Source organism: Rhea pennata, chromosome 1 (genome assembly GCF_028389875.1).
Source record: "Rhea pennata isolate bPtePen1 chromosome 1, bPtePen1.pri, whole genome shotgun sequence".
NCBI lineage: Eukaryota > Metazoa > Chordata > Aves > Rheiformes > Rheidae > Rhea > Rhea pennata.
In genome coordinates this window covers 158,480,811-158,507,427 of record NC_084663.1, presented here as the reverse complement: position 1 = coordinate 158,507,427, position 26,617 = coordinate 158,480,811, and the positions used below count along the sequence as shown (strand labels likewise).

Genomic DNA, 26,617 nt, shown 5'->3' with positions numbered 1-26,617 from the left:
TCGCAGTACCAGGAATAGAGATGTTACGTCTTCACAAAGGCAGAAGGTGCAGTAGGACTCAGCACAGATTTCACAGCACTCTGCTATTACCCCTGCCTTGGTCCGTGCCTCTGCACAGACACTTAATATGCAATGGCTAGAGGAGGTGTCTCATGCAGCCTTTTTGAGACTGGTACTTTCTACTAAAAGACTAAAAGATTCTTTATTATTATTATTATTATATAGATATCCTGGTGGCCCAGGTATATTGCAATGCAAATCCACAGCAGTATTTTGCATTATCTTTTCTTTGGCTTTACCCGATTCTTTGATTCTTTCACACTCAGGTTAAATGCTGTAGCATTTTGGTGCCAACAGCAGCACCATACATGACTGGAGAATCATTGTGTGCCAGCGTGAGTTCTTTCTTGGCACAGTGGTGTGCATACACTGATGTATGCAAAGCCTGATGCTTACTTATCCTGCATCCTGGGGAGAGTGACGTCTCTTTTTTTTCTGAGATTATGGCTGTGCTGCTAGCTGCAGATGTACCCTCAGTTTAAGAGTGTTATTTGTTCCCTACTGTGTCCAGTAATATTTTTCAGTGATGTCATTGTTGGCTGCGGCATCTCACTGACTTGACTGTTATGTCCTACATGTTCTGTTCTGTTTCAGGACAGAGAGTAGCAGACAACAAGAATTGATGACTCCAATAAAAATCGAATTGAAATTGATCAGATATTAGTCTTAACTCTATTCATTTCGACTTGTTCTTCAGGCCGTTATTGGCCTAGCTCTGAGTTCTTGTTACAGTAAAGTAGCAATTGCTGAAGGAACCAACTTAAAGTCCTTGTAGGTCCTCTACTTACTACTATTTGGTGCAGGATTAGGCTGCTTAATAGCAAAATAACCCCAAAAAATGTCTGACACACCACACAGGTTCTTCATTAGGACTACTAGTATAGGTTGGAACTTGTAAAAAGTAACTCATAGCAGAACCTCTATGTTAGTTCCAGAGATGCATCAAAATTATGTTTCCATATTGTTTCATGTCAGTATTTCAGTCTGTGCTTCATATACTAGGCTAGCAAATAGACAGTCAGTTTTGATGAGACCTTTTGGTACTTAGTCACAGATGTTTGCCCTGTTCTCAACACTCAGAAACAACTAAACCTCTGGTCATCCTAGTAAAACAGATATTTGACTGGTGGCAATAGAATACTTTGAAAAATCTGATTTGTTCATTTTCCAGTGAGCAAATTCACTTTGACTTCTTAACTGTTTGTTCTGACCAAAGCACATCAATCTATAATCCTAACACTGCAGGGAATCCAGTTGTGAAATGGAAGACCTGTCATGTCACATCCTGTCACTTAATCTCGTTCTCCAGTGAGAGCCTTTCATGAGCTAGAACTGGTCTCTCAGTATGACTGCATTTTATGAGGGTTGCTGATATCAAAGTATGATTCTGCGTTGCAGACTATGAGCTACAGGGAAGACTATTTGAAACTACATTTATTAGTCCATAATGCTGGAAGAGCACTTTAAAAACTCTCTATTTCATGCTCAAATGTTAGTTTGAGCTCTCCTTTTTCTCAGTACAATGAAGAAAACACATTAAAAAAAAGAGGAAGATTTACTAGTAAGGACATAGAGATATATAAAACTCTATAATGAGTGTTCTGTGTCATTCAAGAGCAAATATCTTTTTTTTTTCTTTTCCCAATGCCTTTTGACTCATCAGTTCAATGAGTGAATTCTAGTTGTAGTATAAAGGTTTGCAGAAACTGGAGGAGCTGCATTACGCTTCAAAGGAAATACTGAGGTAATAAACTCAAGTCTGCCTTCATGCCTCTGTCTTCTCTACCTCTAGAAAATCAATGTAACAAAACTCCATTTGAGACTTTATAGGAGGGGAAGGTAACATTTTTTTTATAAGTTCTCCAAGTAAATTAATTTTAACCACTCAGACACATTCTCTCATCCATTTCATTCACTCACATTCTCACTCACATACTTACAAGCACCAAAATATCTGTGTGCAAGTGATCTGACCAGGATCACTTGTATGCGGTGTGGAAGATGGACAAAAGACAGCAGCCATCAAGTGTCATCATCATGTGTATTGGGTTCTTCTTGACTGGCCACAGCAAACTGGTTTTCAGACATGTCTTTTGCATCCTTTAGGGCCCAATGGTTGCGATGATCCTTTTGACTCAGGATTTTGCTCACTTCCACCTCCATAAATTGTAGGCAAGGCTGATGTCTGTTGCCTGTGTTTCCTCGCTTTGACTTCCCCATTGCTATAATCCTCCTGTTGGGATAATAGGGAAGGGAATAATATATGTCCTGCAACTGTGTTGACATCCTTTGCTGTGACATGCAAAATCCTCTGCTGATAAGTCATCATGCCATGGTCTTACCAGAGTTCAGGCCCTCTGCTCTTGATGAAATAACATATACTTCAGTTTTATTGCTGTGAATATGTCTTGCTTATCAGTACTGGGCATTTTTTAAATCCTATTCTGGTGTTTCTTCAGATGCTTCTTCAGGTGCTTACCCACACAGTTTCATTCATACTGCATTTATACTAGTCTTAGACTTCTAAAAAAGTCTCTATGTACTGGCAGATAATACAGGAAAAACTCTGGCTTATATATCTTACATATACTTAGAGTCAGAATTCCTCAGGTTTCTAAATTAATGGTGTAAACTTTTACAACAGAGGTATAAACTTCCACAGGAGGGTCATGTAACCATTACCAGGCTGTACATTGAAGGACTCCCTCTCAAAAGGCTTCCCCAATTACCATGCTACTTTGAATATAAAATTTTCATTACTATCAGCAAGGCTAAGTAATTTGATTCGAGACAGTACTGCCTTTCTTCCTTTCTTGGAAGATAGCTGTGCACCATTATATGATAGAAATATACCACAGAAATTATGAGTTCTTTTCTATGAAAGCTTCTAGGTCCATATACTGCAGTAATCATGAATGATGTTTATTATATGTCATGTGTTATATGTCATGTGTGCAATGAAACAGAAAAGTTCTTATGGTGTAACCATAAAAATTAATATAATTAACAATAGTATGTTAATAAATGGCTTAATGATTTGCTTCATTAAGCAAAAATAGCTATTAATCTAATGATGCAGTTGCTGTTAGACCCTATTGCCTCCTTTCTTTCATTAATGTTGCTTCACAGAAGCAGAAGTAGATAGCACAATTATGAAATTCTCTAATATAGCCAAAATCCTTATGAACACCTATTAAGTAAGAAAAATAATACCAGGCCATCTTCCAGATGAAGACAGCTATTGGCACTGACTCGTCTAGAAGTCCAGAAATATGGATTCAGCTCCTGACTTTGCCGTGGGCTTCTCAGACACAATTGGACATATTAATCAAAGTCCTCAGTTGTCTAAACCTAGGCATCTTGGGTGATTTCTGATGCCCAGGGCTACCCAGCCTAGCCCCCAGCTGGGACTCCATGAGGACACAAGGATGCCTGTACATTTTCCAGTATCATGAGGATGTCTTTGATATGTTAGGGTATGTCAAATGACATTAGGCATGTGAGCAAAACTCGTAATTTCTCTGTGGTTCCTAATATGTCAGATTCAAATAATAGTTTATTTCCTCCCAACAATTTTTTTCATCTTTTCTATTAAATATTCTTCAGAGCAAGGGCCATACTGTCCTGACTGGGGAGTCTACAGTCTCCTGAAATATGTATCATTGTTATGGAATTCATTAGACATTCTATATTATTGAATAGAGAATTGTGATTATGGTAGTTGTCATTGAAAAATACAATTCATTCTCCCAGGGGAAAAAAAAAAATCCAAATAAGCTCCAAATAAGCTAAGTTGGTAAAACTGGTACCAAAAAGCAAAAATGGCCATACTAGATAATGGAGATGTCATAGTATCTCACACAAAGCTAGTGTTCTTTAGGGTTTTATTTTTGCAGAGCATAGAGTTAATGGTTCAGTGCCTATGTCCTTGCACTTAACTACCTCATCCTAGCTCTAAGGCACACCTAGGGGCAGCAACAGATAAATTCTAAAGGATTAGTAGGTTTTGAATTAGATGTGAAAGTGACTAATGTAGCTAATACAGGTGTTAATGTGCATGGTACATTCTGGTATTAAATTAAGTTCATTTTAGTTAGCTAATTTTGTTTTTCTAAACTTTCTTTTAAATAAGGTACAGATTTCCATCCTAGCCACTCAGATATTTGTGAAGATGTATGAAAAGTGGGCATTTTACACAAATGTAAAGAGACTGTGTTTTTTTTTTTTTTAGCTTTTAAAATAGCAAGAAATGTGATTTATCTTTGGATTAAGCTTTCTAATTGCATTTTTCTGTTAAAATGAGCTATAAAGGAATTAGTAATGCATCAACATTTAAGTGGATTAATTAATTTACAGAGTCCAAAAGGGCCTCATATATAAGACTATAGATAGTCATTACATCAAACCCAAGCTTCCCCTGTGTTGGAGTCAGTGTACTGTGTGCTACTAAAGCCTGCCTCAAAGAAGGGTCTCTGAAGACCCTTGAAAACAGTCAGTCCATGCCAACACCGCTTGGAAGTTTGTTTCAATAATCATTATCCTTCTAAAACTGCTATCTCATTTCTCACATGAATTTATGGCAGCATCAGGTTTTTGCTCTGGTTTTTGTTTTGTTTTTCTCTGGTAGTTTGAGAATCCCCTAACTAGTACCTGAAAGAAGGTGGTTCAGATCCTATTCAGACATTTCTTTGTCTTTTTTTAATGTATATATCCAAGCTAAACAGATACTGAACAGATACAGCTCTTTGTTCTTTCCACAAGCCATTTTCTCTGCCATTTGAATCATTTCTTTGAAACCTTTTAGTAGTCTTCCAAGTTTTTCAAAATCTCTTCAAATGTGGATGTCCCAGCAATTCACAGACTTTTAATCTCTGTCTCAGCAATGCTCTAAACACTTCTCCTTACTTCTGCTCCTAGTTGCTTCCTGCCTATTATGTGCATATAAGGATTGCGTTAGCTCTCTACACCACCATATTACATTGGAAGTTCTTACTGAGTTGCCTGTCTGTTGTGCTCCTTAAGCCAGAGCCATACTGCACTTTAGCAGACTTAGAGAGCACTAAGCAACTAATTATGAAAATATATCAGAGATTTAGTATTTTTTTTATTTGGGTTTCTATTAGGCTGTCCTGCCTGTAGTTGTCACAAATGTTCCTATCTTCTGGAGTTTCTCTAGTTTCCAAGATTCAGTAAACATAAAAATCAGTGATCCCACATAGGTTTTATTAACTCTTTTAGCATACTTTGGTCAGATTCATGAAGCATGCTCATTTTGAAATATGTTTCCCAGATAGATGTTGTTTAATATTCTCTTATCTTAATAATATGATGGAAAATTCTTTATTAGATGCCTGTAATAAAGAATACAGAATGCTATTTCTATTTAAATATGGAAAAAAAAATACTTGTTTCATTAACTCTACTGTTCTTAATCAGAGAGCCTACATTATGCTAAGACTTTTTGTATTCTTAATACATTTTTGAAACTTCTTATTGTCCATCCAATTACAGATCTTTTGGGGTATGTTTTTTCCTATTACATCAGTTTTATTAACAACAAAATTTCTCATTTATGTTGGTTGCTATTCATTTCCTCTCTCCTCCTTTGGCTGTATGGCTTACTCATGCCAGCTAGTAGCTAGTAGAGTTTTTTTCACCCATTTCTGGTTAATTTTCATTATAAGTTTATTATTTTATATTAATTTGAGAAAATAGTTCTCCTGAGGTGCCAAATTTTGATTGGGACTGGCCTCAGTTTGCCGTTCTTGAACATTATCTAGTTATGACTGGTTAGTCTATAAGCCACAGCAAGCTTCCTCTCAGTGATGAGTTTGTCTTTCTTCATCACACTGAAGATTACAAGGTAGTGGTGCCTTTTGTACTAGAAAATTATCGTGCCTCTTTTTTTGGAAACTCCAACAACATTTATTGTTAGCTGTGTGAGGAGTCCTATATACTTTTCTTGAGCTGAAGTTCCCTAAAACCACACAGTTTTCCTTGTAAATGCAGTAAGAAAGAACTGATGGCTGGTTTGATTTGGGATCATTTAGGTTATAACAGACCTCTACTAGTAACCTGTTGTGGTTTTCTTTGTTACTGCATTCATCCTACACATTTATAACTTGTGGTTCTTGGATTTATTGATAATTCTAAAGGAATCAACGATATCTTTAATAGCATTTTTCTCTCTCCTTTTCCTCCCTCCACCATTGCCATCTTTCTGACCAGAGATTAACCTTTAAAAAAAATTCTGCAATATATTTAAATGTTCATTAACACTGATTTTTACAAATGATGATCACTAATCTCAGAGCCATTGCAATACGCAATTTGTGATTTTTAGTGTCTAATATTAAATCAGAATTGATGATAGACCAACATTTCCAGTAAATCTGCTTAAATCTGAATAGTTAAATCATTATTTCATTACTTCGGCTTGATTCAGTTGTACAGAACTCTACTTCTTCAATTAGAGTTTTTTCTTTTCCCATTTGCTCTGTGTATGACTACTATATTCTCTAATTTTAAACTCCTCCATGAAGGGAATTATCTGCAGTTCTAAAATGACCTTTTGTACTTTTAGTTGCTCTTGTTACACATAACTTCAGGAGACTGAGATTTATTGGAATGAAACTCGGATGTTTCTGATGCAACTTGAATACCAGGAAGTTGTTACTTTTAACATTATGGCTCTCCTTTGTGCTGGTTTGTTTGGGCATTTTCAGCCCAAAAGAGACTCTGCAGGTAGCATATACGCAAATAAAACATACAGAGCCGTTACTCATTTGCTGACACACAGTGAAGAAATGTAGGAATTAACAAGCTGTTGGACTAAGCACTCGTGCTCACTGCTGCGATGAGGCACCCGAGGAGCTGCTGCCTCCCTGGTGGGCACCAGCTGGGAGGAAGGGTTGGTTCCCGCCGCCCCTGCAGAAGCCCCGCGGGGCTGGTGAGCTGCTGCCAGCCGCCGGCTCCGTCTCTGCTGATGGCACCGAGAGATCGACTGGCACCTCCCGGCCAGCCTATCCCCAGTCCCCTGGACTTTTCCCATGTGGATTTCACAGCTGATTTATCTATATGCAGCTGGGTCAGATCAGAGGTACCCTGAGACATGGGAGCTACACCTCTGGTGGGGGTGGTGAGGAAAGGGCGGCAGACAGAGGATTTTAATAGTGAAAGCAATTCCACTTTAGCATATTTTTCCAGTGGAAACAGTAGACGTTATAGAAGTAAATAGTGGAAGAGATCTGGACACGTTGTAAAGAGAAAACCTGGCAGAGAGATGTGGATAAGTCTTTGCTGGTTCCTGTTCTGGCAATTTCAGTGTTGTCTCATCACTGCCTCAATAACAATATAGTAAATATTATTATGGTAAAATGGGTTCCTTGAGACAAAAAAGGATTGAGGATTTATATGGCATAAAGGAGGAGAGGAAAGGTCATCTCAGAAAAATGCATAAGTCAATTTTATGTTCAAAGCTGTAAACTTTGTTTGCCGTAAATTGATGGACTATTCTTTTTCTTTTTATTTGACTCACATAGGGGTTTTACAGACATGATCAGAGTCTGCCTTCTGTAAATCATAATGACTATACAAGTAAAATGATATAAAGTGGCTTCCTCAGTGAAATCAGCATGGATTTCTCATTCTTCTGTGCTAAAATGAATATAAGTATTTGTATCTCTATAAATAATTTTCCAACATCTAAACCAGGTTAAGTATTTAGCTCTTCAGTAGTTGAGACTTTCTGAAGTCTAATCCATATCTTGCTGAGAAAAGAACAAATAAGTAAGATAAAAATGCTTTAAGAGAAAATTAGCCATACATAGTAAGATAATGTAGATGATTACATGCCTTCTACCTGGCAGCCATAGGGGAAAGTACAACTGTTTTTTTTTTTTTTTTTTTTTTTTTTTTTTTTTTTTTTTTTCAACCTCTTATGTTTTGGTTTGTTGTACAGTTGTTTCTGTTTCCAGGTTTAAAACAGAAGCTAAAATAGCATCAAGCTTTTTATTATTGCTAGTTATCATATGTTAAATGCATATATGTAGATTGGTAATTGTTAAATGTCACTTGCAGAAGCAGGCAGAAATACTATCATAATAGAACTTTGTTGTTTTTATTGATCATTTTAATTTGGTTAGTTATAAAGACCAAAAAATAAAAAACAATTGATACACAGTTTAGTAACTGTTACATGGCTGGGCTGCAGAAATTGTTCTGAACATTTTGATGGCTGTAAGTAAGAACAGCTCCAAGACTTTGGAACTTCCAATATTTACTAATTTAAATTAGTAAAGTATCAGTAAAACATGAAGGAATTCAATTTTCAGAAGACTACAAGTTTTACTTCTCATGTGGGCTTCTAACAGTGCTGCCTCCCAATACGCAATGTTGAGCTTCACTGTTGCTTCACAAGAAGGCTGCAAAGTAGGAAAGTAAAATTGCTGGTTTACTTCTCTGTATCCTACAGCTCAATGCTTTGCTGTTTCTTCCCTTCCTCCTAGCTCATTACCCCATATAATCCCAGTCTCTTCATTTCCATTTCCCTGCCCTGCATGGAAGATTGACAAAAATCATTAGTCTGTATAGTTTAAGTCTTTCAAGCCAAGTAAACAGATTAGCCATGAAATTATCTTTTCTATTTTAGAAATATTTTTTGAAGTTGAAAAGTGAAAATCTGTCTGGGAGGCATTTTTTACTTTCTCTCATTTTCCTTTTTCCTTATTCCTCTTCATATTTGTTTTCACCTTTACCTTGTTCCCAGCTAGATCTCCCCATTAGTGTTCAGTCTGATGTATTTTCCATTTTGCTGTTGTTATTTTTAAACAAATGATCCTCTAAAGTTCTATTTCTTATTCTTCTTGGTTTTTAATCCATTATGCACTCTGGGCTCTTTCTTTGACCCTTGTTCTTGGTTATCTTTGGCCCTTCTGTCACTTGTCGTTAACTGTCCTTCTTCCTCTAATATTGCACAGTCTATTCCCTCCACTTACCCTCTAGTTTTTTGAGTTTTTTGGGGTTTTTTTGTTTTTTCTTTTCCAGCCTTTCACTTCCCCCTTCTTCCTTTTCCCCTGTTGATTAATCATCTTTTAATAAGTATACTTTTGCTGATGTAGTCTTCTTCTGCCTGTTCATTTTCCTTCATACTTTTCATTTTTCCTGCATTCTGTTCTTCAAGCTTCCCATCTTGGTTTTTAGAATTCAAATCTATGTGTCCTTATGGAGAGACCCCACTGTGGTATCCCATCTTCTTTGATATCAAACGAGGGCATACTCTGGAGAATGCTCTGATCCTTTCCTCCTTTCTGCTCCTCCCTCAACATTTCATTACAGCACCAGGAGTGGAAGTGCCAAACTTTTCAACTGCTGAATGGGGATACCTGTGTCTGCAGGGGAAGATTTACAGAAGAGATACAGGATGTTTTTAGGATGATGAGAGCAACTCTTCATAGGTTACCAGTTGGTTTAGGTGCAATCAGTTTAAGCAACATGGGGGTATTCTCTTCATCCTCCATCAAATTCCTGTATGTGAGTTAATCTATAGTAAGTGCAGAGTATGACTCTGCATTTTGCACTCCAGACTTTGCACTCCAGCAGCTCCACATTTGGCAGCTCAGATGACCTGTAGTAATCAGCTGCTGGAGCAGACCGCAGCTTTTAGCTCCCTTGCCTTCTCCATTGTGTGCGCTGCATTGCACTCAGGCCAGTGGTAGGGTCTGCTTCCTCAGGTGGTAGTATGTGGGTGAGATTTAGTGTGGGAATTGCAGGATTAAAGATGTGGGAGGAAATGGCATTGTATCTGTGCTTTGGGATTTAGGGGGTGCGTAGGAGAAGAAGGAAAACTAAAGGTTGTCTTTATATACCCATAGCATGAAGCTGTGATAATCGCGCAGCACACGCTTGTCAGGCCTTTTGGTATCTGTCCGCTCCTAGAAGGGGAGGACAAGAGCCTTGGCATGGCATGATCCATCTGTCCTGGCTCTTCCTTGCCTTCAAGTTGTTCTATTCATCCTACATAGATGCCACACTTCTGCTTAACTTCTATCCCTTTCTGTCAGATGCTTCCTCAGTACGTTGTGGATTATGGAACATCTGATACTGCTGACTTGATGTTTTAGGACTCCTAGATGAAGGAACAAAATGGGAGGAGGTTAGAAGGTGGGGAGCCAAGCCTGTGCTTCCCATGTATCACTAGGACACCTTGTTTAACACAGTGAGAGAACTAAAAAAGCTGTGCCATATTTCTGCCTGTCTCATAGCATGCCCTTTACCCTGGGGGGATTCAAAGGTGATCTCAGCTGTGACAGTGGTCACTGCTTTCTGTTTGCTTTGTTCGTAACCCACCTTTCTGTACTTACAGGCCACGGTATCTGCTCTTGCGGTCGATGCGTTTGCGAGGATGGGTGGTTTGGAAAGTTGTGCCAACATTCAAGAAAATGCAACATGACGGAGGAGGAAAGCAGAAGTCTTTGCGAATCTGCAGATGGCATATTATGCTCAGGGAAGGGTAAGAACTGGTAGTTGAGCTACCGTGTATCAACAGATGAAAACAATCATGTTCTGGAAGACTAATGTGTGCAGCAGTGGGCTGAGGTTTAGTAGCCCTTTCTTTCAAAGGCACCTGTTACTAAAAGGATGTTATATTTGGCTCCTTAATGCATTTACATCCACTTCATCAAACACCCACCACAGCCGTTTATGCTTAGCAGTGCTGCTCTCCTATGCAATTTGTTAATAGCCTATAATTTCCTGTATGTGTTTATCTGATGGTCTGTATTGAGTAACTGTGTATTATAAACTAAATGATAGTGCTTCATCCAGCCTGAGGGGCAGGGGGATTAACTATAGTATCATTGCAGTAGACAAGATGGTAAATGTAATATCTTGAGCAGCAGTGAATGAAGGAGAGTATTTAGTGGTAACATTTGGTATACTCAAGCTTCCCTCTCCAGCACAGCACAAAAAGAAAGGCAGGCCTTAGCAGGACCCATGGCAGAACCCTGCAAACTCTCTCTTCGGCAAACTTTTAATGTTGTATTCAGATGGTTGTATCAGCTTGAGTCCAGCTGTGAAAAATTGTCACAATGAGAAATAAAACTTAGAAAATCTTGATAATTATCTAAAATTGTTCCTTAATGTTCTTACCTTGCAATCTTTCAGGCTAGGAAATTGCATTACTGGAGTGAGGGCTTTTTGACTCCGACATAGTGAAAGCTGTCTATTTTATATATAATATGTCTAAAAGAGAGGAGACAAAAAACTGGTGCTGGGACTAGCTGGAGGCTAGAATGCAATGCTCTTTGACCCCCTCTGCTCCTGATGTGCCATTTCCTCAGTCTATATGTCTCTTGCATAGGCAGGAAGAAAATATACTAGCTAGCTGGAAAAAGCATCTGGGAACATTCTACATCAGACAGATTCCCAGCTGACCCTTTTGGTAACTTCTATTTCAGTGCAAAGAAAAGTTAACCGGAGTTGACAGTCTGACCCTCTTCCACATTATCACTTGCCAGAATTCTCCTCCATTGCACCATTTTATTTATTTATTTTTTCAGAGTTGATGCAATATCATAGAGAATGAGGAAGATGTAGTGTTTCTCTACTGTTTCCACAAGATGTGGCAGTCTTTAAATTAGTGCATGTGCAAGAGAATATTGAGTTACTGGAGAACTGGAGTTACTCTGTCACTCTGAGAATTCTGCAGAAGTTTGCTTTTTTTCATCATAGTCTCAGTCTCCTTGTGATTTTTAGTATAAACCTTGATAGTGAACAAATATGCTTAAAATCAGTAAAATGGGCTATATAAAATTCTAAACAAATGTAAACGTGAAAAATGATCCACAATTTTAAAAGCATCTGTAGTGTCTTGTAAGGAAGACTGAAAGTTATTTCTTCCAGCTTGTGGACCTTGCTCTGAGAAGAATTAGCTTTGACTACATATATCAGCACCACAACATAAAGTTGAAGCTGTGGAAACAGATCATCTGGTAGGAATTTGCAGAAACATCAAGGATTTTTTTTTTTTTTTTTTTTTTTTTTTTGCCTCTCTTGGCCACTGGCAAGCAGCATCCCCTTTCAGCAGGGCTGTTTGGGTATCTGATCACTGATGTAGTCTGGAGTGGCCTGAAAGTTGCTTTAAGTTATACCCAGCTGTGTGCAGCCACTGCTGCAAAAATGAAAGCTTCAGAGGTCTGGATTTTCTAATGTGGTAGAAATATTTCACAGCTGAATATCATTTGATTTTTGATGGGAATTAGAAACCTGATCCTAAAGCCATATGAAGGAATGCTGAATATTTTTCTAGAAGTATCTTGGCCTCCAAACATAGCCAAGCTTCCTGTGTGAAGGAAGGTTGTCCTGCAGATTCGGCAATGTAATAAAGCTGTGTCAAGTTAGATGCTATAGCTGCTCTATTGTGGGAACAGCTAGTCATACGTAAGTGCCTACCCCAGCAGAGAAATAGTTATGTAAGACCATTTCTAGAAGTCCATGGCTGGTGAACATACTAGCAGTAAATCCCAGTGCTTAAATAGGCTTTTATCTTAGGCAATAGTTAATTGTTCTCAGGCACTTCAGACTTGGGGAACAATCTACTTCCCTTTAGATAGTGCCTATGTTTCCCATGAAGAACAGGAGAGTTATAAAGGCTTTTCAAGACTCAGATCTAGTCCACTTAAAAGAGAATTATATGTCACTCTCCTTCTGAGAGGAGGAACCAAGCTACCTCTGCAGGGGTAGGATGCAGAATCCTGTTCTCCGGCTTCCTGGATAAGCGCCAGCCTAAAGAGGAGCACCACTATGAGGGCCGTGTTGGTTAAGTTAGCTGTGAAGAGGACCATGACAACTGTCTTCTGCAGCTTCTCTGAGCGTGATGGGGATCATAGGCAAAGTCAGTCAAATTACTCAAAACTTTTGGCTGTATGCTTGCCTTTTTGTCTGTTTTTTCAACAAATGTTTAAGCATATATTTGGAAATCATATATTTTTGAGTACTTATACTTTAAAATGTTGTTCATATTTAGAGTGGCCAGAAACATCCAGAGGCCAGAAATGAGAAATTTTTCTTTCTGTTTCAGTGCAGTAAGCAATAAATAGCAGGGATTTTAGAACCCATGCGCTAATGAGTACTTTCAGGGTTGGTTATTTCCATCTTTGCTGGAATCCTAGCCAAATATGCAAACACTATAATAGATTTAGGAAGCCTCAGTTTTTGTATGTCAAATTTAATAGACTCTAAGGAGACCTGTTTTTCAGCAAATAACTGCTGAAAACATTTTCATGAAATTACACCCTCTTAATATAACCAAAGTTGGACATCCACATTCCTATCTGTTTGCAAAATCTTTACTCGCTGACTATGCCACCTGTAGTAAAAATTCTTACTAAGGAAAACAGCAACACCCACCATGCTGCTGCCTCACTGGCAATAAATGTAAGGCTACAGATGGCTACTGTAACTGTGCAGGACTTCGGTTAGTTAATGAGCCAAAAATGATCAGAGAGGATCTGCCCGGGATTCCAAGGAAACACCCCTCAACTAATTAGACTTGTTTTAATTAGACTGAGGAGGCTCCTCAAGCAGCACACCCTGTTCAGGGAAAAGACTTAATACATTCATTCTCCCTAACAGATTTTATACTGTGGAGCCTGATCTCCTTTAGTTTCCTTGGTGTCAAATATGCTGTATCTTCTGCAAAAATAACCTTAAAATATCTTGGTCCTCTCCCAGTAGCAGCATCAGCATTTGATTATGGAGTCACATCAGGTTTCTTTAAATACCATGCTCTTAATTATCTTACTTTCACTAGAGTTATCATACTATGGTACTTTTCATCATTATCTTCAGCTATCTTGCCTTGTAGTTTGTAGAAACACAGACTTCAGGTATAAATTACTCTCAGGTATGCCTTAGTGTATCTCTTTGTAGAGTAACTATGCAATATGTATGCCATTCCTCACTGCCTGTCTGTGATGGTATTTTTATCCTTGTAGGGAGTGTCAGTATTCCCTGATTCCCATGGATCAGTAAGCTGTACTCACAAAATTTACAGAAAAGTAGATGCTTTACTAAATGCTTCCATTCCCAAATGTCCCAGTCATTAGTTCTTTCTGTAGATATATTCACATTCCATATATTGCAACTTAAAACAGCATTTCTCAAAAATTAGTTAATTCATTTTTTGTCAGCTTACAATAAGCAGATTAATTTAGTTACATTTTTAATTAAAATATTAGATAGTCTGCTGGCACAGCTGAATTTTAAAGAATTACATTTCAGTGAACTGAGATACTTTAGTATTTGTGGAAAAAATGCTGCAGAAATATGATTGACATTGACTGATACACATTTAAAAGGAAATTTTATATTTGGATTCTTCCTTTGGATTTCTTCAGAGGTCACTGAAAGGAATGTGAAGACAGACAGCATCGTGTTATATACTTTGGCTCAGACCCTAGTAATCCATGAATTCTGTTTAAGTTACATTCCTACAGAATCAAGTTTCCCTCTATTTTTTTTTTAACATCGTGTTAAATACATTGACTTATAATTACCAAAATTCCGGAAATGGTGCAAGAGGTGGGGATCTTCAACAGCACCTAACTCATTAGAAGCATGTTCTGTTAAAGGTCACCAACTGCTCACTCTACTTTTCCTATTTTATTACTCTACCTCCCATAGCTGAAAGCTGTATGTATATGGTCGCTTATTTGGTGGGTTTTTTTGCAGGGAGGAGGGGGCATTTGGTTTGTTCTGTTTTAAAATAAATTCTACAGCAATCTCCTCTTAGAACTGGACTCACAAAAAGACTTTTGGCCCTGCAGTTAATAGACTTCCCATTTAAATGTCTGAATTAAGTTTAGAGAAGGGGATCCAGCAGCTAACGATGAGCTCCATAAATGCTCCTTACTGTGACCCAGAGGAAATGCTATTTCCTAGTGGCATTTCTGAGTTGCAGAAAGACAACTGCCACAGTCTTCCCAGGTTAATGGCTCCCTGACCCATGGTTGTGTGGGATCAGACATCCTTTTTCCTGATTCAGAGCCATGAACCTTCTGAAGGAAGGGAGGTGTGGGAGTCTTCTCTTAAAAGAGGTTTCTGGTGCCACCCCAAGCCTTGGTGGGTTCCATGCTCTCCTGAACATCACCATCGAGTCCCTCTCCAGCCTGAGGAGGAAAGACCTGACATGCCCGAGGAGGAGGAGAGTGGCTTGACCTGGCAAGTGACCAGACAAGAGTCAGGTCTGCAGGAAGGAGCAAACTGCCAAACCACAGTGACTTGCACAAGTGCTCTTTCTGGCCTTGAGCAAATATTTAATAATTCTCCAGGAGGTGGAACAGTGTCATCTGTAGTGGTGAAGATTTTGAGGGTCTAAATGTTAAGCTTAGGCACCTCTGGTCTTTTGTGGTCCTGTCCCTAAGAGCCTTAGGTGAACAACGCCTTTTTTTTTTTTTTTTTTTTTTTTTTTTTTTTTTTTTTCCCAGGTACAATTTTGTTGCTTTCAGTAACAGTAGGTCAGGGACAATTTAAGCTTTTCTAGCTAGAAAAAAGAGAACAGTTACTGGGATGAGTAGCCCTGATTGTAGGTCTCTGAAACCAAAGGAAAGCCTCAAAATGTAAGTCCTGATTAAATGAAATAGCGGAATCAAAGCACTAGAAGGAACGCCCCGCCATTCTTGCACTTCCCCAGAAAGAATCCTTTTATTCAAAAAGCTTTTAGCTTGATTATTTTCTTTCACACAATAGCTTCTTAGATAGCAATTTTGTGGGGTGTGTGTATGCATGTGTGCATGTCTGGGGATGCTATAGTCTAGTCTGAAAATGCTAGTGCTCTTTGACTGTGAGTAATAATCTGTGATTTCAGGTTCCTGCCACTGTGGAAAGTGCATCTGTTCACCACAGGAATGGTACATTTCGGGTGATTTCTGTGAATGCGATGACAGAGACTGTGACAAACATGACGGTCTCATTTGCACAGGTGCAGTACAGACTAACACTTAATTGCTACAAGAAGCAAACTGTGATGATGGGAATTATGGTAGACAAAGCCCAGCTTCTTCTTTCTCTGCTGATGGAGGAAGTGCATTTGCTTGTTATTCAAACAAAAAAATTGTTTCTTCGTATGATGTGATAATCAACTTAAGGTTGCAAAACAGCTAGAGCAGTCATGAAATTTATCAGCAGTTTTCACTATAATAGACAACAATTTACTCCTCTTTGGCAAAGAACATATTGACAGCCTTATAATTATGTGATTTCTGAAACTTTTGTTCTCACTACTGGATTTTCTGTGTGTATAACGCATTCAAGTCACATAAAACACTCACTAATCTGATAATCTCTGCTAGGCTAGGTGAGAGGAATAGCTGTGCTGGTTAACAAAGCTTCTTGGCACTCAGACAGATCTCACTGGGAGGCTGAACTACCGGACAGCTTTTCTTATGAGACGGTGGCTAGTGATTAAAGGTGCCTTCACCCTAACATTGGCTGAGAGTTCGGATGGCAGATGCAAATAGGAATAGGCAGGTTGCCAGCAAACCCTCATAACAAGAAAGCCTAGCGATAAGCAGCAGTATAGGAACTGCTATATTAACTCGATGGCTGCAGCCTGTTACAAATTTTAATTTTAGAAACTCTTTGCTGAGCAATTATGAAATGTGGAGGAAGTCTACAAGCTGATTAGAGTCAGAGTGAGAGAGCTGGCAGCAGTAAATTCTGGTCAGAAACCTGGTCACCTAGCTAACCTGATTAGCAAGTGTTTGTTTTTTGGCAAGTACCCAGTGCAGAAGCAGCTAGGAGCCTGATCTTCACCTGCAGTGGCTGTTCACGGATCTTCATAAAGTCAGTAGGAATAACAGCTCATCTTGCAAAACCAGGCTGTAGCTGTCTCAAGTTGAGCATCCAAAACATTCAAATAAAATGAAAATGAAAATTTGGGTCTCAGAACTTAATGTTTCCCCTTGGCAAAATAGGGACAATGTATTCTTATGGAACACTGAATGTGAGATGTTATTTATTTGTATAGAACTTTGAGAACTAAGGTATAAAGTTTTTCAAGTTCAAAGCAATGTCTTTATTATTATCCTGTTTATACCTTTTTAGTTCTCCATAATAATTAAAAATAATTCTCATTTTTCCTTGCACCTTGAAGTGCAATGTGAACACTGAACCTCAACAGCTGGGTGCAAATAATGGTAGCATAATTACAATATTTGCAGTTCAGCTGATGACATTATTGAGAGAATTCTATTAATTTTTTAAAAGTGTAGGTTTGGGGTAGCTTCTTCATGCAATGGTACAGTAATTGCTTCCTTACAAAAAAAAAAAAAAAGAGGGGGAGGCACTAGAGGGACAATGCAACTACTTTAGCATGGCTTTATATTCCCATAAAACACATTTTAATGTAGTACATTTCAATTATGATAATTGTCCTCTATTCATTCTGTTCTAGGCAATGGTGTTTGTAGCTGCGGAAACTGTGAGTGCTGGGAAGGATGGAATGGAAATGCTTGTGAAATCTGGCTGGGGACAGAATACCCTTAACAAAGGACACTGAAGACTGGAAATTTTGTTTGATTTTTTTTCTTTAGGCTGCTAGGACATTTAATTTCAGAAATACTCTGTGTGCGTGTGTGTGTTTGTGTGTGTGTGTGTGTGCGCGCATGCGCATGTGCATATATGTATGCAAATACTCTATAACAGTCATTGGAAGGCCAGCTCCTTAAGAAGTGCATGACAAAACTAAAAATGATTTCACTTGGGAACAGGACAATCCAAACCCCAAAAGCTGAAATTTTAGAATATGGGCCCTGTGGATGTTATCCATACTTTTTTCACTGACTTCAGTGGGCTCAGATTACATCCTTAATGTCTATTTCTTAAGCAATCTAGAAAAAAGAGGCAAAAGAAAGCCTTTTTTAAATGTTATTTACTTGGTTGTTTGTTCTCCACATCAGTATGTAACGGTAGAAGAGTAGAGCTAGTTTAATATTTGTCAATCCTTTTGATCAATTTTATGGTGTTTGGCAAGTAGTTGTTTGACCACTTTTCTTTCTAATAATCCTGACTCTGCCCCAGCTCCAAAATCAATAGAAGTTGCAAAAAGCTGATCAAAACTTTAATGATTCTTTTTTTCCTCAAAGAATTGTATTTGTATAGCTGCGATCCATTTACCTAACAACCACAGACTGAGGTCCCAATGTTTTTTTGAACAGACCCTTGTCCACAAGAGAACCTTTTAATATCCATGTTTAAAGTGTCAATAAGTTAGATATCTGTTCTACATGCTATAATATTTTCAAATGCATAACCTATAGGAGTATAATGAACGATACTAATAAAGATAAAAATGTATGATTTGCTATTCTGAATATGTACTACTCATGTACTTTTATCATACTATTTTATGTGTGTACACTTGCCTAGTCCTCTTGAAAGTAAAGCAAAGGAAAACTTGTTATGCTAATAACTTTTAGAATGACAATTCTGTATGCTATTAGAAATCACTCTTTGGAACAGATTGCACTGTCACACATGGGATTCATTGAATTTCACTGTCTTCATAGAAGTTGGGAGCCTGAAGGTCAACTGGCCTTAAAAATCAGCTATACCATGCAGTAGACTGATCTCAGACACAGATCTTCAGATGATGGCAACAAAATAATTGAAGTCTTAATACAGTAAATACAAACAAAGCAGTGGTATGAACAAAAATTTTATTTTTATTTTCCAATGGTGAAATGCTGCTCAGTGTGAAATTCACATTGAGTTATGAACGATGCACAACTATTGGGACTTCCCTAACTTATTTACATATGAGTCTCTCTTTTTTTTTTAATACATGTAGATTTGGCAGCCCTTTAATTCTTTAGAGCAAAAAAAACATACATTTTATTTTCAAAAGTGATTACAGTTTATGAAATTATGACTGATCAAGAAATTGCTTTAAATGGTTGGAAAATACTTCTTGTTAATATCAAACTTGTGGTAATATTGTGGTTTAGGTGCCAAGGTCCAGGTTTTTAGAGAGGTACATGACTAAGAAATAAGGAAACTGTATATCAACTGAAAAAGGTATATCCATTATTAGTCTAGAAATTTGTTTTCTTTTAGAAAGGATGCTTTTCAGATAGGAAAATACAATGGTACAGAACATGTAATAATTAGAAATTTAAATGAATTTATGAACTGTTTTGAATAATAACTTTTATTATTCCGTCTTCCCACATAGCTTGCTCTTTACCTTACCTGATTTTTTTTCTTAACTAAATTCTTTCTTTCTAAAAATGAAGCTTGTGAAACCCATGTTCTCAGGGAGACATAGTATAACCATCAAATTTTTATGCATAACTTGTATAGGAGCTATGCACATAAATAATGTGCATATATATATATATATATATCCCAAGGCTACTAGGTGCTCTCTTTTTAGATAACCAAAATATCAGAGTCCTAAAATGCACTGATAAAGTACAAAGAAACTTAAAAGAAACCCATATTGAAATTATAGTTTGTAATTTGTACTTATAACCCTTAAACTGTGTAGAGCTTAACGGGAATACTTTCATATATTTTAACATATATGCATTTTGTCAACTCTGATGTCTGACTGGAGAGCACAGATTATTGGTCTTATTTATATTTATGAACACCACTGACCTGAATCCTCCTGTAATAGCTAGTGTTTTTTGACATATGTTTTCTGCTGCTGAGTCAGAATGTAAACAGTGAAAGACACAAGGTGGTACTGCGTTTCCTTCCATTTGCATTTAGTACTGTAAAACGGGAGACAGTAAATAATCAATGGTCTTATTTAAATGCAGTAGAAACTCTTAACTTGTTTCCTAGTATGACAAACATTTATAGATACTGTAGATTGGCCCTGGAATTTCATTTTCATTTCAGGTACTCACATTCATAGGCAAAAAAAAAAAAAAGGACTCTTCAGAGAGTTTCAATGTCATATATTTGATGCATTTTACTTTGTAATTTGTTTTCCTCTTAAATTTCACTGCAAGAATGTAAAATAATTCTGGTTCTAGCTAGATTTTTTTTAAAAAAATACCCAACTGCAGCATTTTGGTTACTAAGTGGATTACATAGCCGTAGAATTTAAGAATGTGCTATGTAAATTTTTTGTTAAGGTGAGTATGGAAATATATTATTAGAATATTCTAACACAGCTAGTGTCAGGGGCTAATTAAAATATAAATTATCAAACAAAATGGTGCTATCACTACAAACCTTAAAATATCTATTAAGACCACTAAAAGTATAATGAATATCTATTTTCCTTTCCAATTTTTACTCTGTTTCTTACAATGTTGCTTGAACATTTTTCCCCCCTTTCATGCTGAGGTAACTGATGATGTGACTCCCAGTAGATCTGTTTTGTGGCTCATTTCCTCACTAGAAAAATGAGACCTGAAGGAATAAGGTTATTATTCCACATATGTGAAAATCTAGTTGTATTAATAAATTGTGATTTTACACCTCATTCCTAGTGACAGGAATTTGAGATACATAAACTGGAGAAGCAGGAAGAGGCATAAGGGAGTGAAACACATTGGCTGATTCTTCATATCTAGTGACTGTAAAAACTTGCTTCCAGGCTTGTGGCAAAAGGTAGTTTAGTTATAGGTGGTGAAAACAAATTGGATAAATGAGGATTTTGTACTGGCTAGATCGGTAAACCTAGGAAACAATGATAATATAGCCTTGTTTCCTTCTTCTGATGGAAAGAACACAGTCCAAAAGTAGGCTGAATGCTTCTACAAAATACTTGCAGCTTTTTGTAGAACTGTGCCGATGGTATATTGCATCTTCTGGCATGTCATCTGTAAAACAGCTGTGGATTGATTTGCTTTCATAAATTATTAATGTCCTCGTGATCTTTTTTCCCTTGGCCATACTGTCTTTTAGAGCCATGTGGATGAAGATTTAAATGTACCTGGTCTGCCTTTTCTGATGCCCTTGCTTCTTTATAGAACGGATCTCACTTCATAGCTCAATGATATAATACACTTTATTACTGGGATGAAGAAAGCTATGTTGAATATTTCTGTGACTAGGTAATAGAACAAAGATTTTATTACATCTTTAAAAATAAGTCATAGCATTTGCATTAGTCATCACGAAAAAATACTGTTATTAGACACTTTAAAATGCATTGTACAGAAGATGAGTTTATCCAAAGGGGCATTTAAAAGAAAGATAACCTTATTGTGTCTAATTTCACTTGCATTCCCATTTGACTGGAGCTAAATAATTTCTGCTTAATACCAATAAACAGATGGATCAGCAAGAAACATTTTTAATGCATGGACCAAACTGCCTGCTTTAATACCTCATTTCTTGGAGTGGCTTTAAACCAAGAGAAAAAGTTTCTCTGAATATGTATAAAAAGTCAGAATTGTTAGCATTTTTTCAGGTAAATACTATAGTCAAAGTGAACTATTTTATTTTATATCTGGTTGTGGTAGTGGTGGTGGTGTTCATTGAGGAGCAACCTGACTCTACACAAGTTAAATTTTATGAAAAGAACAGTATATTAAAAATAATTGATTTGAGAGTGGCTTAAAAAAGCAAAAGAGGCAAAAGCAGAGAGAATGACTATGTGCAGTGTTACCATATCTGTGCATTATGAGATGGTAAGTTGAGTTGATTGCTGTGCAAACCGTCTCTCTGAGATTAGATAAAACCCAGAAGAAAAACAAAATACAAAGCAAGCATGCAAAAGATCTGGACTGCTGTAGATTCACATACAGATAGACATGTAAGTACAAAACACCCAATCTTTAAATACAAACTGATTCCATCAGGTTTACTATACAGTACTTTTGTAGTAACAGACAGTTGAAAACAGCTTTCACTTAACAGCAAAATTAATTTTAGAGGGAACAAAATGGTGAAGTCCTATTCTGGAAAACAGCAATAGAGGTATTATATTAAGGAGCTAAAATTTTCTTTGGCATGGTAAAAGGGGAGAATTGAGTGTGCCAACCTATTTACATGAAGCTTCACCATACTGTGGCCAGTGCAGCGATGTTTTGCACAATCTACTTGTTACATAATTCTTTCTTTTGTTTTTCAGTATGCCTTCATATAAATGTTTTATTCAACATGTTGCATCTGTGTAAACAACAAAAAATAATAAATGCAAATAATGCAGACAAACTCTTTGCATATATGTAGGTAAATTCAGTAATACAGACCAACAGTTCTCTGCTATACAAAACCTACTACACGCAGTTCATCCTTGCCATCCTCTTCCTCATGCAACAAACGAGAAAAGAGACAAAATTAATGGAAGTAATCAAAGCAGAAAGACCCTTTGTTATGTTTAAACAGCTTGTAGAAGAAATTATTTTTAGGACATCTCGTCATTGTATTAAACACACATATGCATTTAGTCCACATAAACAATAACAGAACTAAAAAAAAATGCATTTAGTATGAACTAATGACTTGAAAAAATTAAATCTGGCCTTAACTGCAGCTCCAAAACTGGTTGGCAGATTTTAATTATCTGGGATTGAAAGTTTAATGTTGAAAACAATACTTATGTAGCATCAGGCTATGAGCCAGCTCCTCACTACGTGTCTCAGCCAGTTCTCCAGCCCTGTCTCTCCCCAGGCTCTTAAACTGGGGAAGGTAAAAAGATGACTGTGGGACACAAACACATGTATTACCTCCTCATGAACTCTATGAGATTTAGATGTGTGTGTGTGAGAGAGAAAATATAGCCTTCAGTTTTATTAGCCTATTCAAAATATTGTGAATTGCTCCTCCCATAGTTCTAAAAAGACTGGGAGTACCTTAGGGACACAGTGCATAATACAACATCAAGGCTGCTGCATCCCATAGATCCCCCAGATTCAGCGTAGGCTCACGTGGCCACGTAGCTGGCTTGGTTCTTGCTTGGTTTTCTCAGGGATGGTACAAACCCCCTCCAGACCAGATGCACTGAGAATTTTCCTAAAGGCTATTAACAAAGGGGTGTTGGGTTCCCCCCTCTCCCCACTTAGAGCTAGCAGGCAAGGGAACAATCTAAGTCAAAGTTTCTTGTATCTTTATCACAGTATTAAAGTAGTTTTATATTCTTTTCTTTATACGTAGATTTGGGCTTCATGTTTGCCTCATCCTCCTGAGAAAGACCCCAAATCAAATGCTAGCTTGCTGTTTTTATATTATGAATACAAACAAGAAAGTCTAATCTATCAAAAAAAAAGAAAAAAAACTTAGTTTGCTTAGCTAGAATTTAGCAGCTTTATAGTAGCCTCCTTCAACAGTGTATTAAATATTACTTATAAAAACTAAACACATGAAAAGTAACACAAAGAATTTGTTTAGACTGAATCAGTTAGTCAGCTATTCAGGTTAGGCGTTTGAAATAACAAGCAGTGTCTGTTCGGGATTTCAGCATAAAGACATGATAAAATGAATTGTTAGAAATACAATGCTAAAAAAAGGAACGAAGGAGTCCTTTTTTATCTTTAAATATCAAGATAACTGCAAGAGGCCAAGACAGTGTTCTCACACAGAGTTTTCCAAACTGAGGTACAATTTAGTCCTTGTTCCCATTTCTGAGAAGCAAATACCTTCTTAAGCATACCAAGAGTACTCATATTTTTAGTCTTCTGAAAGCATGTGACTAACTAACTAACACTTCAATGGCATCTCTGTGGTATTGTCTAAAACTTATTTTTTCCTCTAACATTGGTTTTACTGTTCATAAATGACACGCTCAAAGTGTTGATGGTGTTTTTCGTAAAATGATCCAAGGCTCCAATTTTATGATGTCTCTGATTTCTTCTAGGTACATGTAGGAGAAGGTACAGTATACAGAGATCAAGGCAAGGCACCTTCAGTCTAGCAATTTGGTGGGCATATTTTCCTAGGAAGCTGGGTAGAGATACATACTGGGATATTGGTGGGATACATAGGACTGGACTTTGCATGCTGAGCTAAAATTAAAAATAAAGTTTTGTAATATGTCCAGTTTTAAAACTTTTTGTAAAACACCAGAGATATTAAACTATAATTTGTAGCTACCCTTTGCACTGGTGCTGCAAAAAAGAACACAACAACATCCTTGCCCATGCTTTGCTAAGTATGTGTGGAATTCAGCCAAAAATAACAATGGCATTAAATTCAGTTCCTTAAAAACAGGAAAGGATTATATCTGAAATGGACTTAGGTAGCGCAATTCTGGTTAGTCCTATCTTTTTTTATTGGTGGTGGTTGTTTTTCAAATAATGAGGATTTAGTAGATGAAAAATGAGCCTTAATTCAGGCCTACAAGGCCTACAGAGTTCTTTTGACCCACTTTCCCAAAAATGAGTGGGTCTTGCTCGCTGGGCAAGGCAAATGTTACCATTACCAGTAAGCCTGTGATATGTATAAAACACACACACAAAAAGAAACTATAGGGGGATGTCAAACATCCTTTCAGAAAACTTTCTATCGTCGGACGTGTTTGACAGTCTTCCCTCTGTTCTGATGCCAACCTCAGGAGCACAGTATCTGTTGCTGAGAGTATTCACATTTAATCAATATTGTAAGCCAGAGACAACATCCTATTCTTTATAGATATAATTTGCAATAATAGATTTTTGAAGGCTTCCTGATTCCCTGATTGCTTTGAAAACTAAGCCACCGGCAACACTTAAGTTATAGAGAAACACAATCCCTGCAAAAGATCACAGACAGTGGAGCGAGCAGCCTTATAAAAAAGGGAAGAAGAGAAATCCATAATAGCACAGGTTTACAGCATCTAACTAGAAATTACTTGATTATTTGTGTGCTACAAAATAGAACTTAAACACATGGATTTTGCTGAAACTGGACTCAAAAAGGGATTATGAGTAATTGTCAGCAGGCAAGGTATCAAGTGTACTCGTGAAGTATGTCATTCACATGAAGTGTCACAGTCACAGAAAAGATATTAAAAAGGCATTCCAATATCTGGTAGGGCATTCCACGGTCTGAGTTTAGCTGGTTTATCCAGGTGTCTTCTTGTTGTGGGAGGAGCTACATGTTGAGATTTATCCACTTGCAACAACTTAGTTCAGAAACAGCAGCGAGCAAGTATTTCACTTGCCTCAAGCTGATCCACGGACACTGCAAAGGGAAAGTCTGGCAAGGATAAATCACTCAACTGTACTCAGGACTCAGTAAGTCACAACACCTGTGAGGATCTGGCTATGTGGTCTTACTCTTGTTAACTGGTTTGCCGCCATTCATTATTGCAGATGCACTTGTGCTTTTGCTTGGAGTTACCCCAGCCTTTGGCACTGTTTCTCCAATATCATGCAAAGATGGTTCTCGATACATGGCAACTAATAGGAGAAAAGAAAAAGAGACATTTTCAGGAAAATTATCTAAAATAGGGCTAATTTTTTACAACAACTAATATTTTAATCCACTCTCTAGTCTTCTTGCATACAAGTGAAATTATTTATATTTTGACAGAGGCTTATTTTGCACAACTGAAATCTTTACTTGACCCTCCAAACTTCTCTCTTTGGTCACATCTGATTTAAAAACACTGTAGGAAACTGTATGTTTGCCTGTTAATGGAACTATAAAAGCTGTAGAAATTCTAAACTACTGTTCTATCTTTGCATGAGGCAGAGACACAAAATGTAAATTTATATATATATATATAAAAATATATATGTATATATACACAAATTAAAGATTCTATAAGATTTTAAAAGTAAAATTCAATGATACAACATAGATTTTTATGAATGGTATTATATTATAAAACTCAGACTCTCTTAGAGTCTGAGACCAGGACTGCAAGACCAGGCTTGGCCCCAACTCTGCAATGTCATTTGCACCTCTGATTCACAAGTCTCAGGAGCTTAGCCACAACCTCTTCCAGTCTGCATCAAATAAGTGTGCAGGACAGTCCTGCAGAGAGTACACAAGGTGGTTGGGGTTTTTTATTCCTCCTTTCCAAAAATTTTCTCAGTAGCCACTAATCTCCACTGAAATTAAAAGTGCAGAAAACTCCCATTTAGCCTATTAACTGAATTCTTAGAGGAATTAAAAGTTTGCCCCTGGGCTTCAGTCCCTATCTAACCACTTTAAATCCTTTGAGGAAAATACATGTGTTCAATTACACAGTTCCAGCATTAAGCTGCCTTAATGATTAATGCTCTTGGATAATTCAATTTCATTTTCCATGTCACTGAATCAGGTAATATTTCCACTTATACCTAACTTCAGTAGCATTTATTTATATCAGAGCAATGTTAAAAGAGATGTCAAAGCTGTCAGAAGAATTAATCATCACACTGTGATTTTGGGGCTGGCTGTGTGCTGCCACAGAGAGCGCAATCCCTTCATCCCTGGGCTAATTAGAGTAGGAGGCAGGAGCATCAAAGTACTGACCTTGATCTTCAATGGTGTGAAGTTTCATAATAAATATGAAGGGCCCCAAAGCATCATTAACTAATCAAATACTTAACTTGTTCTAACATTTCCAGTGACATAATCTAAATCCTTTTATGGCTTCTCAAGGTCTGAAATTAAATGTCTTCTCTAG

General features: G+C 37.3%; 2 protein-coding genes across 7 annotated transcripts in view; one reads left to right on the top strand and one right to left on the bottom strand.

Annotated features, from left to right (window-relative positions):
* The window catches only part of ITGBL1 (integrin subunit beta like 1), a 141,346-nt gene extending 122,876 nt beyond the window's left edge, over positions 1–18,470 (top strand). Inside the window, exons 9-11 of the mRNA XM_062580430.1 lie at positions 10,424–10,570; positions 15,926–16,039; positions 17,513–18,470. Of these exons, the coding sequence (XP_062436414.1) occupies positions 10,424–10,570; positions 15,926–16,039; positions 17,513–17,604 (353 nt within the window). The 3' untranslated portion in view covers positions 17,605–18,470. The remainder of the gene's footprint in view (positions 1–10,423; positions 10,571–15,925; positions 16,040–17,512) is intronic.
* Positions 18,471–18,757: 287 nt separating this feature from the next.
* The window catches only part of FGF14 (fibroblast growth factor 14), a 406,789-nt gene continuing 398,929 nt past the window's right edge, over positions 18,758–26,617 (bottom strand). For 4 of the 6 annotated variants that reach the window (XM_062566803.1, XM_062566806.1, XM_062566804.1 and 1 more), the window contains 2 exons: positions 25,278–25,400; positions 18,758–25,197 (listed from right to left, as the gene is read on the bottom strand). In XM_062566803.1, the coding sequence (XP_062422787.1) occupies positions 25,130–25,197; positions 25,278–25,400 (191 nt within the window). In that variant the 3' untranslated portion in view covers positions 18,758–25,129. Of the gene's footprint in view, positions 25,401–26,617 lie in introns of all 6 variants that reach the window. The other 2 variants (XM_062566805.1, XM_062566802.1) reach the window with 1 other exon arrangement.